This window comes from Strongylocentrotus purpuratus, unplaced genomic scaffold, assembly GCF_000002235.5.
Source record: "Strongylocentrotus purpuratus isolate Spur 01 unplaced genomic scaffold, Spur_5.0 spur5_contig_861, whole genome shotgun sequence".
Classification (NCBI taxonomy): domain Eukaryota; kingdom Metazoa; phylum Echinodermata; class Echinoidea; order Camarodonta; family Strongylocentrotidae; genus Strongylocentrotus; species Strongylocentrotus purpuratus.
The window spans coordinates 3989177-4002213 of NW_022145570.1; the positions used below are offsets into that span (position 1 = coordinate 3989177).

General features: G+C 38.3%; 1 protein-coding gene across 1 annotated transcript; it reads right to left on the reverse strand.

Moving 5' to 3' along the window:
- Nucleotides 1-226: 226 nt before the first annotated feature.
- On the reverse strand, nucleotides 227-7472 carry LOC115929974 (cysteine-rich motor neuron 1 protein-like). The gene is made up of 6 exons (XM_031000196.1): nucleotides 7378-7472; nucleotides 3633-3842; nucleotides 2711-2891; nucleotides 2024-2265; nucleotides 1077-1265; nucleotides 227-336 (listed from the first exon to the last, which is right to left on the reverse strand). Exons 1-6 carry the CDS (start codon nucleotides 7457-7459, stop codon nucleotides 227-229), a joined length of 1014 nt encoding a protein of 337 aa, XP_030856056.1. The 5' UTR covers nucleotides 7460-7472.
- Between the last annotated feature and the right edge of the window lie 5565 nt (nucleotides 7473-13037).

Sequence of the window (13037 nt, forward strand, 5' to 3'; positions counted from 1 at the left end):
AAGTGGAATGACTCTTTTGGTAAAAGATCTGTGGATATTTGGGGTCATTTTTATTATGTGCCATCTACGAACTGGTCTCTTTTGCCGAGATGGTAGGTCTTAAATACAATTTTTTGCTCAACGAAATATAGAACACAGAAACATGAAGTTTTCTGTTTAAGAATTCATTACAAAATTATTCTGTCGAAATCATCTGGTGGGCATTACAATCAGTCGGTGTTTCGAATTACTTCCGATGACGCAAGCAAACAATGGTCAGGGCGACGATTACTACACCGACGAGAACACTGGTTGATATCACCAGTGTTATCCATAAATCGGAATTGTCGGGAGATTCTATGGTCGACAAAGAAGGTAAGAAATTAAAGTTAGATTTTAAAAGATATAACATAAGTTTTATTGTATGAATAAATATTAATTTGATAAAGATATAACGAAATATGATGATGATGATAATAAAAATGATCAATATAATAATTATAATAGGAAGAAGAAGAAGAAAAGCAATAATAACGATAAAAACATCAATAATAATAATAATAACAATTGAAATAATAATTACAACTATAATAATAATAAGTTTATTAATTATAATGATGATAATAATGAAATTGATAACAATAACAATAATAATGATAAAAATAATTAAAATAACTACAGATAATGTTCACGGGGGGGGGGGGGGGGGGGTAAGAGGATTTTTTTTTTGTCCCAAAAAAAATCGCAACGACTCAGTCAGTCTTCGTTGGGGGGGGGGGGGGAGGTCAGCCATAAGGGGGGGGGGGTTCTTAAAAATACACACATAACAAATATCAAAGGGGGGGGGGGGTTTAACCCCCTAACCCCCCCCCCCCCTGCGTACGCGCCAATATATATATAAAATATGTACAATTTCATGATTTATCTCTTGTAAATTAAATGTCAACACATAAACAAACCTGGAAGTTCAAACTTACCCCCATCCCCACCCTAATCTTACCAACATTTATATACACCGCTATGTACTTGGGAGTCAGGAGGCGTAATATTTCAATCCTTCATAATTTGTATAATTTAAACTTTAGGATATATCTTACGATATGGACAGGATAGACAGCATTCGCCTTCAAGTCTCACAGGCCTGTTGCAACCAGGACCGGGGCATTCCTTTGTAGAACACTCAGCTGTTCCGTTGTTACAAGTACATTGTGTACACGGATCTTGTTGCCAGACATCTTTGTGCAAATGTTTTCCTTCTTTATCCGGACAAGGGAATAAGTCACGTCCTACACAGTGAGAGTAATGACATAGTTAGCTATTGCTACCGGGTCAATTAACTATGGTTTTTGAAAGAGGGAGAGAGAGAGAGAGAGAGAGAGAGAGGGAGAGGGGGGGGGGGCTTTGCAGGGGCGGATCTAGCGTTTTGCTAAGGCGGGGGGGGGGGGGTGACTCAATGATGATGTGGAGCATCGTCCACGAGCCGCGAAGTGGCGATTTTTTTTCTCGAGCTTTTTGGTAAGGGGGTTGACCCAATGACGATGCGGATACTGTGTGGGTCTGAACACATGATGGCATTTTTCTATGCACATGCACCCCCTCCCCCCGTACATCCGCCTTTAGCCCCTCCCCCAAAAGTGTAGAGAATAAATGCAAAAACCCCATCCCTCCATCACAGTACCCCCTCTCCCCGGCCCCCTCCGTGTAGGGAGGGATACCATGCGTGTTACCAAAATGTCCGGTAAAGGGATATTTTTCACGCACCAGAGTCCGGTTCGTAGTACACACAAATCCGGCCCGTATTGACTTTACACACCGGACTTAGGGGGTGTGTTCAAAAGGAGGAAACATGCATATGCGTACCCTAAAAAAACACTGAGTGGGGGTGGAGGCCGGGCCCTCCCCTAAGGTCAAACGGCTCATGCCCATATAAACAATGTTAGCACTGATGGTATTTAACCCATCCGATAAGCCTTGTGTCCACCGCGGCCCTTCCCTGCCATTCGCCCATCCACCCCGGGCCTCCATAGCTTGGCATACTTTTTACCAGTACACAGTGAAGTGCAGCCAATAAACGGTGTGTCAAAATTGAAAGGACGACCATCGGTTGTTACTGCATTTATTCCACGTCTAAGCTCAACACAGACCTCGGCCTCGTCGCACATTAAAGATGCGGGAGCTACGAAGGGATACACGACGTCCCGAAAGATGAATTGATCTCCTTTGATGAACCACTGCGATGCTTGACCAGCATTGAGAACTTGCTCGGTGAAACCTATTTTGGTGTGACTGCGAGTGACCAAAGTGAATGCAAAAATGAGCACAAAGAACTTTTTTTTTTTTTTTTTTTTTTTTTTTTTTGGGGGGGGGGTGGGGGGGGGGGGGGGGGGTACCGAATATTTGAAAATCGTGCCAGCCGCAAATTCGCTCAGTGGGGGGGGGGGCGAATTTGTGCCCCCTTGGATCTGTCCCTGCGTCTCATCAAGTTATTCAAAAAGGAGAACAACATAGATAAAAATTTAAGTTTTATTTTGAAATGATATATATATATAATTAAAACATCAATTCCAACATAAAAGCAAGGTAACTTACGTTCAATAGACAGGTTTCAATTAAAACCTTTAGGAGATAATGATGTTAGTAGCCAATACAAAGTATATTGGAGTAATACAAGAATGTTTTTGTTTTTTGGCACAGGTTTTATGACTCTTCATCTGATGTTACAATCACATACCTGTGAGAAATGTTTACAAGAGCAATCCAGGCAGACAACTCCCAGAGAGATTCGCCGCTCACTCCTGTCTTGTCTTTGGCATCTCTAAACTTGACTTCTACCGCAAGAAACAGTGTTGTGTGACCGTTAGTTGTCTTGTGTTTAACTTGTATGGTGGGTGTAACTTCACGCACGGTCACGTCTGGTATGAATCAAGATTTAAGAAATAGATTTGATGACTAGTAATAATTATCATGATGATACACAAAAAGAGGTAGCAAAGAGGGGGGGGGGGGGGGAAGGGTGTATAAACGTTTGATGCTGATACATTTGCGTTTGGCGTATCTGATATGAATTTGTCAAAGTATCAGTTTTATATGCCTGTTTCACAAGAGGTGTTATTAGTGATGTAATACTGCGTTAGCGAGCAATTTGGGCGGTCTTTAGCGTAGAAATGTGAGAGTGACAAAATAAACAGTGCGCCCATGGCATTTATATGAATGGTCTTAATAAGTTTATAGCTTACACCGATTTTTAATCCTAATAATAATGCAGTCGAAATGACGGTTTGTGTGCAACGGGAAAGTTCAAACATTAGGAAAAACTGAAAACATTCGCAACACTTGAAAAAGAACTTGAAAAAGAGAGGCCCGCAAAAATAAGAGAATATAGCAGAAAATAAGTAGATAAACAGACAGAACATTTGAAGGGGGGGGGGGGGGGGGGTTAGAGAGGAACATAGAGGGAGATAGCAATAATTTCCTTTCCCTCCCCCGGATCAACTTGGAAACCCCAGATTCGCAACACAGTAATAATTGACAAGGCCGTATTTTACTTGTATTTTTATGTATTTTACTAGTGAATTCGCGACACATTCCAACATAGGTATGGTCTAATGAGAGGGCGGGTGGGAGTGGGGGGGGGGGGCTATCAGAAGACTTACCGTACGGACAGATAAAGCAGCATCCTCCTGGCAGTTTAAGGGGTTCTACGCAGAATACCGGTTGACAAGATTCAATTACGCATGTTATACTGCTGTTATCACACGAACAGGTTGTGCATTCGTCAACGCGCCACACCTCGGAGTGAAGATACGGTATTCCACGATAAACACAAGGGTAACTGGGTTCGCCGGATGAGATGCTGATGGACTCTAAAATAAAAAAAGAATTAAAATAGATCGATCGAAACGGATAAAAATCATGGGAATAGTGTTAGTATGGTAATCATGGATATTTTCGACGGAAGACTGATTTATATTTTTAAGCTGACCAAGTTTGAATTGACTAATTTATATCAATTGATCAAATTTTCCAATAATTGGAGTACTTTACCAAAAATATATTTATTCATTGAAATGTACAAACAATAATAAGAACAACAAGAAAAATCGTGAAAGTTAACAGTACACAGATGCTCTTTATAGCAAAACGAAGCTTCTAATTTCCGAAAGAAAAATGAAGGAATAATTAAAAGAGCAAAATATTGCTAGTTCTTCTTTTTCTTCGCCCTTTCGAACCGAATAATTAGGTTATAGTGTTCAATTCAAATCAACTCAATAATGGTATTATTCTTTTATAATTTCAAAATATTATTTATATTATACAAGTTTATGACAAATATTAACAATAATTTGAGAAAAAATACAGAGAAATGAAAAGATTGAGAACATGAACAACAAAGTAATGGAGATACGCGGAGGGGCTACTGAGAAGTTCATAGCCATGCAAAATGTAGATCACTGACCATTAAAACTTTGTTAATATTATATGGTTTACTTAAGCAATTTAACAAAAATTATAGAAAATAAAACAAAAACCATAATATATACAAATTTACAGACACAGTTACGGCACGAGTAAAATATTGATTTATGTAGATTCAAAGAGTTGAAAAACAGATGAGGCAGAGAGTCTATTAAATCAGTAATAAGTTTCATAGTATAAAGCATTTTCACATTACATTCAAAAGCATATATGAAAAATCACATTCACTTGAGAGAACAATGCTTGCGAAAATGATGTGTAAAAACCCCAATATTGGTTCATTATTTCAATTGAAAATATCAAATTTTGATACATGTACATGATTAAAATATATAAAATAAATATTTTCCCAATAAATAATACTGGGTAATTATGCGCTGGAAATGGATACTTTGAACCAATTTCCCTACCGGTATACGCTAGTAGACGTATGAATACATTCATTTTACGGTGGGAGGATCAAAAGTGAAAAAGGCTGTTAAAATATTCTTTCGTCAATAGAACCCGCTCATAGGGCTTTTAGAGGAATTATGGAAATGAAAGGAAAGAGATGATAATGGAATGATTTTTTCATTCTACAGAATTTGATGTTGGCTGCAAATGAGATACAGTACCTTTAACGTTGAATGAAATTCATACGAGACTACTTTTTTCGTTGTTCCTACACCAACAATAAGGTAAAACTGGAGTAGGAGAGGAAAGGAAAGGACGGAAGGACTTGTTGAGAAGGTTGTGAGCAAATCACAAAAGTTGAAGAATGAAGTCTATAGCGTGTAGTTTTCCCGTAAATAATCACTAACCATTGAAATATTCAGAGAACAGCTAAATTTTAATTCGCATACAGTTGTATGGGTTTCGGTTGACAAATTCATTAAATGTCCTCCTTATTTTTGTCCAAAAATTAATGCATCCTAAGTTATAAGACGTATACACGAAGAGGTATTTTAGATACTACGTTACGATGCAGGCTAGATTAGGTAAGATTTCGTTGAAATAATGTAAACAATTATGAATTATAATCGGTACATCAATTAATACAGCATGCAATCAGTCGTAAGATTTTGATTTAATATTTCGCTCCATCCAATATCGAATTTAAATTTAAATGCACACACTGTGGTTAAATGGTTTGGTTAAAGGGAAATCCAACTTTGATGGCAAACTTCTCTAAAAGAAAGCAGAAAAATCAAGGAAGCAGACTGGTGAAAGTTGAATGAAATCGGAGAAAAGATGAGAAAGGATTTTCGAAAGTTGTTATATGACTATAGGTTTGAGATTCTTAAGTTTGCTGAATCGGTAATATCTCTGTGATGTAGCGGCAAAAAAAATTGCCATTTTTTCCAACACATTTAGTCATTTTTTCAAAGTGTATAAATCAGGGCGATCTTTTTTTGAAGGGGGGGGGCAAAGAAAATACGCATCACCACCATTCTTTAATGTTAAATGCAGGCCCCGCGGAACGTTTTTCAAAGTGGGGGGGGGGGGCTAGAGTATTTAAGATCAGGTAGAGCAAAGAGAGCAAAGAGAGCAAAGCAAGTGGAGCATAAATAAATGGGGTCCAGGGGCAAAATTGAGGAGCCCCATGAAACTCAGAGGTTTTAGGCATAACATAAAGATCAGATGAGCATCCAGGGGCCCGCCTTAGGGCCCTTTGCCGGGGATCTAGGGGGCAGAGCCCACGGAAGCTCAGGGGTTTTAGGCATTCAATTAAGGTCAGAAAAGTGACCAGGGGCCCCTTGGTGGGGTCCACGGTGCAGAGCAACCGGAAGCTCAGGAGAAAAAAATCATTCGATTTCAGCAACATTTATAAATCGTTGCTATCAATTTTTTTTTTTTTTTGCACGAAGATGTCTGGCAACGAGACCCGTACACAATGTACTTGTAACAACGGAACAGCTGAGTGTTCTACAAAGGAATGCCCCGATCCTGCTTGCAACAGGCCTGTGAGACTTGAAGGCGAATGCTGTCTTTCCTGCCTATATCGTAATATATATCCCAAAGTTTGTTAATAAACATTTTCTTCTAAGTTACACATATTATGGACGATTGGAATAGTATGCCTCCTGACTCCCAAGTACATAGCGGTGTATATAACTGTTGGCAAGAGTGGGGTGGGGGAGGGGGTAAGTTTATCGATAAATCATGAAATTGTACATATATATATATGTATATATACCACCTCGCTTCCTGAATATACATTGAGGGTTGGCGTAAAGGTTTCCACTTTCTTATGGTTACACGATAATACTTTTATCTTTACACAAAAGTTTCAAGAGCGGTTCCAGAAGATTATTATAAAGTGATCCGTCGCGTAGGATTACCGCTTAATTTCGTCAAGGTTCTTCTATCTTCTTTATTAATATTATTTATTCATTTTCATTCTCTTATGCAAACTTGTTCGGCAAATATCTCAATAGTGGAAAGAGCTAAATCAATAAAATTTTATAACAAGATGTTCAAGTCCAAATCATGACGTCGATATTTTTTTCGAAAAAGTGGTCACGTGACCTTACAGGCGCTATTTTGTTGTTTTTCATGCATGTTTTTCGACCATCATATCTCAACAACGGAATGTCGTACAGACTTCTTATGAAGACCGTTAGTTAGTGCATGAGTTGCCCTATTTTCGTTTCGTTGACGTAAACACGATGTAACGTCATCTTTATTACATAATCACCTGTCCAATATTGTAAAAAGTAAAAAATGACCTTGAAAACGTTAATCTTTATTAACTATACTCAGTGACTTGGCTTCGAACCATTGATCTCCCGGTTACGACACTGCTCTACCACTTAGCCAACACCCCTCCACGAGGTTAAGTAATGAAGATAATATCTGAAGTAGATATCGATGAACGATGAATTAAATACGCTGTGTTATAATAACCATGGCAACTATACTATCTGTATATGAAAGACTTACCTTGGGAAGAGACATGATGCACCACGAGCACCAGACTTCCAAATACAAGACAAGCAAGGTACCAAGAACGATTCATCATCATTTGGAGTGTTTCGACAACAATTGATTAAAGCCCAGAGATACTGAAGGTTTAAATAGACAGATCGCCTGCTTTTATGTTCATGAAGTTTCCTTGATAAACTTTCCTTCCCAAAATACCTTCTTAGAACAATGGCCAGAAATGGATGCGGTAGCTTGAAGGCATAATCCAGACGTAAAAAGACTAACCATGAAGAAACAAGTCGTGAATAAGATTAAAATAAAAATCGCTAAAGATGGTCACTTTTAATGATCGTAAACAATATGGGCAATTTCACTACCCTCTTATAATGTATAAAGAGAAAGGTTTATGATCATGTAATAGTGTCATTGTCATGTTTTAACATTTCAACACTTGGTTCGAAAAGCCTATTGACATTGCAAAAGATTGGTTTTGAAAGGCTTTGCGATAGTTTGAGTTTGAACAATGTAAGTATTCTGTTGATATTGTTGTTTATGTAGTCATTGATCATAGCTTTTGATTTTACATGTATTACATTATCTTACGATTCCGACGCAGTCTATTTACATTTACAGCGGACGATTAATGACGTAAAATACCTTTAATATTATTCTGTTATACTGCAAATGAATCAATAACTCAAGGAAATTGGTATTTCGTTGTCCGGATTTTCCTTGTGGATTTAGAAGCAGGTGTATGTTCCTATATATAAGGAAATAGTATTTTCTGATGTTTGTACAAGTTTTCTTCTATTGTTTGTTAAATCTGAACTATTACTCGTTTACATAAATGCCGACAAACTCTTTGAACCACACAAATCTCCCCATTCGCTTCATCTATGATCATTATTCCTTTATTGCAAACAAAACTGAAAGTTGGATTTCAAATAAAAGTCTGCTTACTGATTGTTTTCTTCTCTCCCTATGAGTCTAAAATAAACTAGGTTTAACCCTAAAAAGGCCAGGCTATTTGAGGTCTTAATACGCTCGGGGGGGGGGGGGGGGGGCATCATGCCCCCCCAAGATCTTGGCCTAGGAAGGTCCAATTAATGTAAACATTTGCATGGTGATATATTGACGTATATTGAATGAGATGGTTCAAAAATGTTTATTTTTTGTATGTTTATTGATTTGTTTTAATTAATATTTTTATTACAATAGCCTATGCGTTTTTGTTGTGTGGATATTTTCAAAAATGCTTGATTTTGAACAATGCATGGGCAGATTTGATTTGAAATTGCTGTTTTAGTTTAGTAATAACATTTATCAAGTGAAATATAATAGTTTCTAATACAAACATACAAATAAACACATATCCAGGTACAAATATGTTTGCTTCATGTTGTTTTCATATGAAACTATAGTTTATACAATATTTCGCGGGTGAAAAGCGTCAGTTTCTAATATAATTACCAAATATCTGATGTATTGCATTGTTTTTAATTTCTTATGTATTTCATTATGTGAATAAAATAATGCCTTGCCAATACTACATAAGTATAATCATGAATGAAATATAACATGAAATAAATCACTCATGATATTGATTTTGATAAAGATCATATAAATGCAATATACGTACACACGCACATTTGTGAGAATTCCATATTTTGATTGACATGTGATGTATTTCGTCATTTAACACCCGAACCATAGGTCCGCCTATTTTTGGTATTAAAATGTGCTGAAGACATGAGGGAAAAAACTTTCCACGCCAAAGGTTCAGGGGTTTGATGCAGCGGCAGAAATTCGATAGGGGGGGGGGGGCATTATGCCCCGGCCTTATTAGGGTTAAGGAAATCTCACTACAGGAGATAACTTAAAGGCACACTGCCATACTTGTAGCTACTTGCTCCCTCTATATAGAAAACTTCCCAATCGGTGCCTGTTGGTCCCCATGATCCTCTTTTTCTTATGTTAAATGAGAGCTGAGTTAATGAGATAGCCACCTGTCACAGTGACCTCGCTGGCTCGCTGTGTGGTCTAATCCCTTCTTGCCCAGTAGTGGTGACGGTCTTTAAGGTATTCTGAGATATTTATTGTATTCTCGCCTAATAATCTACAGGATTCCAAACCAAAATGTACATTACGAGAAAGGTATAAATTTAGCAGAATGCAGAGTTTCTCAGCACGAATGTTTGTGTGCGTGTGTGCGTGCGGTGATGACATTTTCATTCACCCGCTTTTATCGAATTGCATGCATTAATTATTGCTAGTTAAGATACGTCTTACCTTACAACACGTAAAATATGCTATTTAATTCATTATTTTTGAAATATAATTATTTGTACCAGGTTAATAAATGATTTTCAATGAGACACTTAAGAAAAATTTGTACATTTAATTTGATTACATTACAAAAATGGCCTATTGTCAGAACGACAATGGCATGAATAATTCGTTGCTCTCCTTGGGTGTAAGTTTGACATACTTTTAAATGATGAAGATTTATAGACAACTGCTGTAATCATTTAATTTTTAAATAAATTGGTTACAATTGTTCACCGGTTATAGATTTGTCACCAAATTGTCAACCATGATTCTCCATCAATGAAAAGGTATTGTTATTGAATTATATGTAATTCCAACTAGTGCTTGGTGCATGATACATGTACTTGTTCGCCTGGTACGTCACATCATAAAGAAAATGGCTGCGCCAATGTCATTTTAATTAATTACATAATGCCAGGTATATTTCAATTTATATAACTCTTGAACACTCCCGTAAGGAATATTGTACATCAATAGGCACGTAAAAACTCATCTTCCAGTGTACCTACACTTATTCGTTGAGGTGACCATGTCTTTAAATTATCACAATATTGCATTTTATTGCATCCATATAAAATATAGAAATTTCGGTATCAACTTTACATAAAATAACAATTAGTATACTTTGACAATCAAACATGAATATGCAAAAAAAACATTATAATCATTAAGAATAAAATCAGAGGATTAATTGTCAAATTATCATATTTCATCTAACCCTATAACATGATTTGAAGAAGAAGGATTGTAATTGTAAGCAAGTTGCTTAAAAATATGACAGCCCGAAACTAATCTAATGAAATAAATTATCAAATTTAAATAGCACAGTTAACATATGATTGAAAGCATATGTGATACATACAGATAATGATGACCATGATTCCGTTTGTTTCCAACTGAGTCCTACAAACGAAGAAGTAAACAAAAATCAAGTTAAGCTTACTCTATGTATTGGATATAAATCAAATTTTTACCCATTATTTATTCAACTTTCAAACAACACTTGAATGTAATTCTAATAAACAGCGTATTTTTTTTAATTTTAGATGATGCGTTTATTCATATCTCCTTAACCCCCTTCGGGATTTCTTTTTGTTGTTTTTAGAAACGAACTTTATAGTTGTGTATTGCGAAGTTCATATCTATTGAACTCAGTTTAAAGGAAAGAAAGTAGAGCGATAGAAAAGCCTATTCATTGTGTTCATTCTTTACCTTTCCATTATATCTCCTGATAATGATAAATTGGAAGATTCTATTACGAGCCTGAAAAACAGTAAAGAGTTTCGAAGACACCTTAGTAGCCTATAAGCTATTAAAGATATATAGAAGGGGAGAGGGATAGGGGAAAATATATGTGCGTGTGTGTTTGTGTGTGTGAATGTGTGTGAGGGAGGCAGAGAGGGAGAGAGAGAGAGAGAGAGAGAGAGATAGAGACAGGCCATGACTCACGAGTCGACATGAGGAAACATTTTTGCCAAGTCAGACAAGGAAGGAAAAAAAACAGACTTTTTGATGCGTCAGAACAGGTGCCTATACTCCAGGGTCTTGGCGGAATGAAGACACACTTATTATCTGCTCCGTTGTCTGGGTTACCAATCTTCCAGGCATTAAAGTCGAATGCAGATTTATCAGTCCATCTCCAGGATGAGCCAGATCGCTGGAAACCAATCCACGATCCCTGTCATGAAGATGATGGAAATGTACTTGATTTGATATCAAGGGGCAAGTAGGTCCGCTAGGTTAGGGGGGGGGGGGCACATGGGGTACGTGCAATTTGGTAAACGAAAATAGGGGGACGGAGAACAAGAATGCCTAGATTCTTCCTTTTTAATTTTAATTGTTTATTAATTAACTTATTAATACATTTCTGTTTGTATACCATTTTAAAGAATTAATTTCTGCCAGGTACCCATTTACATCACCTGGGTCGAGGGTGGCAATGTCAATTAATGTATGGCCAAAGGACATAAGTGCCGCTGTGGGAGTCGAACTCGAACTCGACACAACATGAAACATAAAATAATACATTTGGACATCTCGCTATACAAATGACTGAAAGTATACACAAATTATACACTCCGTTACCTCCATACCCGAATATGAGGATTTGAAGGTATCACCTTGCACGGGATTATCATCTTCCTGAACACCGAGTTTAGCCAAAGGAAAAAACGACACTTTCATCGTTTGATTTTTAAAGGTATAATGGATAATTTTCAATCAATATATATTCGGGTACTCTATTGCTAAAACAGGCCTGAAATCATCCTGATTCTAAAATCTGCGACAGAGCGAAGCGAGCGAGTAAAAAAGAAATTTTATTGTATATAAAATGTTATTTTATAGAGGTGTCGTGGTCGAGTGGATACGTCGACAGACTGTGGATCTTAAGGTCCGCGGTTCGAGTCCCGCCGCGGCACTAATAATCTTTTGTAAGACATTACTCTTCATTTGCCACACTCAACCCAGGTGATTGAAATGGTTACCTGGCACGAATTAATTCCTTGAAATGCTAGAGCGCCGCAGTGGCTGCCTTGCTAAAGGCCCGGTAACACATAGGGGACGCAGGGGCGTACGCAGGATTTTTCAAGGGGGGGTTTTAAAATATTTTGCTCCCGAAAATTTGAAAATCGCGCCGGCCGAAAAGTCGCTCAGTGGGGGGGGGGGGGGGGGGGGGGGGGGGGTAAGCGGACACTTTTTTTTTTTTTTGGTCTCGAAATTTCATAATTTGACATTTTTGTAAAAAAAAAAAAAAAAAAAAAAAAACCAAAGGGGGGGGGGGGGGGTTTGAACCCCCCAAACCTCCCCCCCCCCCTGCGTAGCACGCATGGGGGACGAACGGCCAGCGGATCGGAAATTTGCAATTTTGGCCAGTGCGTTGTTGTTCGCTAGGTGTGCGTCATTATTTGTTACTCGTTCGTCGAGCGCGCTGGACCAACGCTGGACCAACGTTATGCATTCGTCGTCATTTGCTGTGTGCGCCTGGATTTCATGAAAATGCTCAAAAGTGTGCGCGGAGCTCGGTGCATTAATGTACACGCCAAAAGGACGCCAGACATGCGCGAAGCGCGCAAGACCAACGCCAGACATACGCGAAGCCCACGCCCTGTATGCGCGCAGCGCGCTAGCAACACGCCTTGCATTCGGTGTCAACTCGCTAGTTGGTCTAGTTCCAATGCACTGGCCGTGCGTCCCCCATGCGTCCATATGTGTGACCGGGCCTCAACGCCAGGGTAATAATCGGGCAGAGCCATTAAGAGCGCCATAATGTGGCGGACATGTGCGCTATACAGGCGCGGATCCAGGATTTTCCAATAGGGGGGGGGGGGGGAGGGGCGGAAATTTGAAAA